This window comes from Apis dorsata, unplaced genomic scaffold, assembly GCF_000469605.1.
Source record: "Apis dorsata unplaced genomic scaffold, Apis dorsata 1.3 scaffold_7, whole genome shotgun sequence".
In the NCBI taxonomy this organism is placed as follows: Eukaryota; Metazoa; Arthropoda; class Insecta; order Hymenoptera; family Apidae; genus Apis; species Apis dorsata.
In genome coordinates this window covers 77,633-82,309 of record NW_006263310.1, presented here as the reverse complement: position 1 = coordinate 82,309, position 4,677 = coordinate 77,633, and the positions used below count along the sequence as shown (strand labels likewise).

Below are 4,677 nucleotides of genomic sequence, written 5' to 3'. Positions count from 1 at the left end.
GAGAGAGAGAGAGAGAGAGAGAGAACAAGGATTCTTCATTCTATCTTCATTTATTCTTCTTCATCTTCTTCTTCTTCTTCTTCTTCCTCTTCTCCTCCTCGATTTTTCAGATAAGCGGCAGCTACAGATGCACCCCGTGCGACTTTTGGTGCGAGGAAAACGAGGCTATGGAGTGTCATCTGCTCGACCCGAGCCACCGAGACGTGGTCTCGATGATGAACGGCTCGGTGCCGATCATGATAGGGCGGCAACGGGGCCTGCCGTGCGCCGGTTGCGACCGCCGGTTTCGTTACAACTTGCAGCTTCGTATACACGCGAAGGAGACGGGCCACGAGGAGAGTTTGACGGCGAGCGACGAGTATCAGCAACGGATGAAGTGCAAGCTGTGCCCGCGGGTAGTGAGGTCGTTGGTGGCGCTTCAACGCCACCAACTGTCCTGCCACGCGGCGAAGACGGCGAAGGGGGGCGGCGAGGGCGGCACGGCCCCCCCTTTTTGCCCGTTCTGCTCGATGAACTTCGCCACTGCGAGGGAGGCTGTTCTCCATCGAAGGACGTCCAGCCACAAAGAGGTGGTGAAGGCTCGGAAGAGTAGCGGGGGCGCGACGGCGGCCGCCACGATCGGTCGACAGGGCCCCCATTGCGAGGAGAAACAGGCGAATTTGTCGGACCACAAGAGCCATCTTCTCGATCGTCATCCAGAGCTTTGTTACAGGCGAGCGATTTCACGAGTATCTTTTCGTAGATACACTTTTCCTTTCTAATACAAATAATTATCTTTCTTGAATCACTGTGGTGTGAATCGAGAATTCTTAAACAATCTTAAATATTTATATTGCTTCCATAATACTTCTTCTCATGTCGTGCATACGTTCTCCCGGGTTTCCAGATGTCCGAGATGCGGCACGCTTTTCGCCCTGTCCCAAGACGTGACCAGGCACACGAGGGAGAACAAGTGCCAGGAGGAGGACGAGGGGACGAAGGCGAAGGGTGGCGAGGGGTGGAGGTGCGGGGAGTGCAGTTTCTCGACCGATTCCCGGTCGGAGTTCATCTTCCACGAGGCCCTTCACGCGGGCCCCGTGAATCCGTCGGGGGCGCCTGAGAGAGCGGGGCCCGCCAGGCCGTTGGCCAAGTACTCCTGCCCCGTGGGCAAGAGGGCGTTCGCCAAAGTGTCGTTGCGGAATCACATCAGGAGTCACACGGGGGAGAGGCCGTTTCCTTGCGCCAAATGTCTGGCCCCCTTCTCGAGGAGATCCGACCTGAACGCCCATCAGAAGGAGTGCACGGGGTCGTCCGGATGGCCGGATGGCGGGTCGTCCGGGAGGAAGCGCGGTTTCGCCTGCTCCGAGTGCAACAACGCTTTCTACACGAAGTAAGAGCATATACATACACATATACACATACACACGTTAAGAAGCTTATCGATGATCGATAATTTTAAACGATCGGGCGCGCAGTAAAAGTAATTGCTCGTGTATCCTCCCTGTGATGACGTACAGCGAGCGTTGTATCGTGACAACAATGGAGAGAGGGAGAGGGGAGGCCCTTAAGACTTAAGAAAACTTGCCGCGTTTATCCGGCCAACAACAAAAGGATCGCATTTATCAACCGGATGGATATCCAGTTAGGTACAATTATATATATATATCGATCGTGGATCCATACTCTCGTGCTCGGTTTCCCTTTACCTTTCACCGGGCCCGTTCATCTTTCAAGTTTACCTTAACCCGCGAATGCGTTAACATGGGTCAGAGGGGGGTAATATCGTAAATAAATTCAGCCCCAAAAGTGGGCATTGAGAAATAATACGGGAGGCTCTGCCGATATTCCGAGCGAAGATCGTTCGACTTTTCTTTTCCCGACCGAAAAGGGGAGGGTAAGAGAGAGAGAGAGAGAGAGAAGAGGTGTCCTCGTCGCGAAAAGTATAGGAAGAAAGAGAGGAGCGGGGAAGGGAGGGGAGTGGGAGGGGAGGAAAAGGAGAGGGATGGAGTTCTCCTCTCGTATTAACATCTCGTACAGCGCGGCCCCTGTAAGCCCACGGGTCATTCCGGCGTTTAATGGGCTTGCATTATGGTCCGTGCAAGTATACGCGTACACCCACCATACGCGTACCAACCAACGTAACTGGAGAAACTTGCGCTTGTGCTAATGCTTCGTTACGCTAGCGAAATTACTAGCCCCGGATTAACGCCCCGTGGGCCCTATTAAAAATTGCGATCTGTGTGCCTGCGCGCCAAATGCCAATTCGAACAACCGATTTCGGAAAGGGAGCAAATGTAAAGCAAACGTCAACGCTTTTCTTTCCTTTTTTTCTTTCTCTGTCTTTCTCTCTCCTTTCTTTCCGGAATACTTTCGATATCGGAAACGACGAAGGATGTCACCGCTTTTCTTTCCTTTTCTCTCTCTCCCTCTCTCTCTCTCCTTTATTTCCTTTTTTGTTTCTCTTTCTTTCCTTTTTTTCTCTCTCTCTCCTTTCTTTCTTTTTTTCTCTCTCTCTTTCCTTTCTTTCCTTTTTTCTCTCTTTCTCTCTACTTTCTTTCCTTTTCTCTCTCTCTCTCTCTCCTTTCTTTCCGGAATATCTTCGGTATCGGAGACGACGAGGGATTAGATGACGATCGTTGTCAGCTTCCAATGATCTCTGACGTATCATTCGCGTCGAACGTCGAAACTTGCTTTCTGCCTCGGATCCGCAATTAGACTTTCTCCCAGCTTCATTTTCGTGGAAAATGGAGGGGCCGTTCGCTCGCGTCAGTTGTCGCCAATGTCGAATCCAAACTCTATCTCTCTCTCTCTCTCTCTCCCCGGAGAAGAGGAAACGGAGACAATTTAGCAAGAAGCGTTTCCCCGAAACTTTGTGCCGCCCGCTTCCCCGGATGCAACAAACTGTTATCATCGATTATAACCAACCCTGTATATATATATATATATATATATATCTGTCAGAGATACAGATTTTGATTTCCAAACTTCTCGTTCGTCGTTTTCGCGGTCTTCCATTGGAAAATTGCGAAGAAACAACGCGAGAGAGAGAGAGAGAGAGGGATAGGAGAAAGGAAGGAAGAAGGAGAAGAGGGATAATTACGGGAAGACGGGCAGCTCCCGCGCATTCGATCGACCCTAACCAATTCTCAGAATAAGCGGGCAATTCTCTCGATGTATGCGCATATTCAAGATAGTATGTTACATACGCGAGCCCGCTGACCGTACGTTTCGCCCCTCGTCGTTCGCCCCCCTCCCTCACCTCGGGCAACCCCCTGCCCGTCCCCCGGCACGGACGATGCTCGATGTACGTACGCGAGGCTCCCCACAGGTATTTACATATATGGACCGCGGCGTGGCTGCCGCGTATCTTTTATCTTCCGCGGCAGTAATGGCGCGCGTCCACCTCCTTCGTAAACCCCGGTCAGGTAAACGCCGTAAAGATAGGCATACTGGGCGAGATTGGCGTAACCTCGCGGCCCGGTTTGACGATCCTATCCTCCTCTCTCTCTCCCTTCCTTCCCTTCCTTCGTCCTTGTTCGAGCTNTTAAACCGTTTATCCGCCGATAAAACGCGTCGCTACCACCGTCACACAATTGTCCACCAGACAGTTTTTCCAAAACTGTCTGGATCGAGGCCTTGGAGAAATTGAGGAAAGGAAGGGGGAGAAGAGAGATAATGACGAGACCTTAGGAAAGTTAATTCGAACGCGAGGCATGTTCGAGGATCGAGGCGGTGCATAAATCTCGCCGGATCACGGTAAATTTAGAGAGGAGGGTTCGAGAGGAGGGGAAGCCCCTCTCTCTCTCTCTCTCTCTTTCTTATCTACCATTGTTCTGGACCACGGCAGCAGCGCGTGGTTTGCGTATCGTTTCCTCTCACCTCGGACGGGGCTACTAATGAGGCACGGTGTCGACTTTACGGATCACCCCGTACGAGGCACCCCCTCACGCGTCCGGCCCCTGCGTATCCCTCTCCCCCCCTCGGGGGGGAGAGGGATACGCGCCACTGTCGAGAGGGGAGGAAAGAAGGAGGAGGGAAGGATTTCTGCATGCCTCCCCCTCCCCCCTTAAGGAACAATGCGACGACGGCGAGGACGCTGTTGCACCGCATTCGTCGCGTTCGAATGTATTAGTGAGGTGTCTCCACCCGTGCGCGCATTGTGCCGCGCTTTTGTGTTTCCTTCTCCTCTTCGTCCGTGTGGGAATGGCGTGGCCGGTGGTAGCGTTGCGATGCGGTACGGTTCGGGTATGGTGGCACGCGGTAAGCACGGCCCCCGTATGCAGACAGTTTAGCGGTGGCCGCCCCGCGAGTCCAGTTGTCGCGTGAAATATTGCGATTCATAAAATAAAACAGGCCTGCGGTCGAGGACGCGTAGATATAGCCGCAGGCTGCTAACCCAGACCTAACCCCTCCCCTCCTCCATCCCCATCTCCAGCCTCTTTTCGAAACGCCGCATCCCCCCGAGCTGACCTTTTTTTTTTCTTCCCCTCCTCCTTCTTCTTCTTCTTCCTCCTCCTCCTCTTCTCGTTCGTCCAACCACCTCCGTCCATATCCATCCGATATGCGATACTCTTACTCATACGTCACTCGCTCTTATTTGCGATCTCTTTCCTTTCCTTTCCTTTCCTCCTCGATAACGGTTCCTCGATAGCAGTTCGGCGGTATGCTCGGTGGACCGCATGAAATTTTTCGCCTCTG

The 4,677-nt window shown here is 52.8% G+C and overlaps 1 protein-coding gene across 1 annotated transcript in view; it reads left to right on the top strand.

Annotated features, from left to right (window-relative positions):
* The window catches only part of LOC102681265 (zinc finger protein 845-like), a 17,798-nt gene that overhangs the window by 384 nt on the left and 12,737 nt on the right, over positions 1 to 4,677 (top strand). Inside the window, exons 2-3 of the mRNA XM_006607606.1 lie at positions 111 to 712; positions 887 to 1,369. Coding sequence (XP_006607669.1) covers positions 111 to 712; positions 887 to 1,369 — 1,085 coding nt within the window. The remainder of the gene's footprint in view (positions 1 to 110; positions 713 to 886; positions 1,370 to 4,677) is intronic.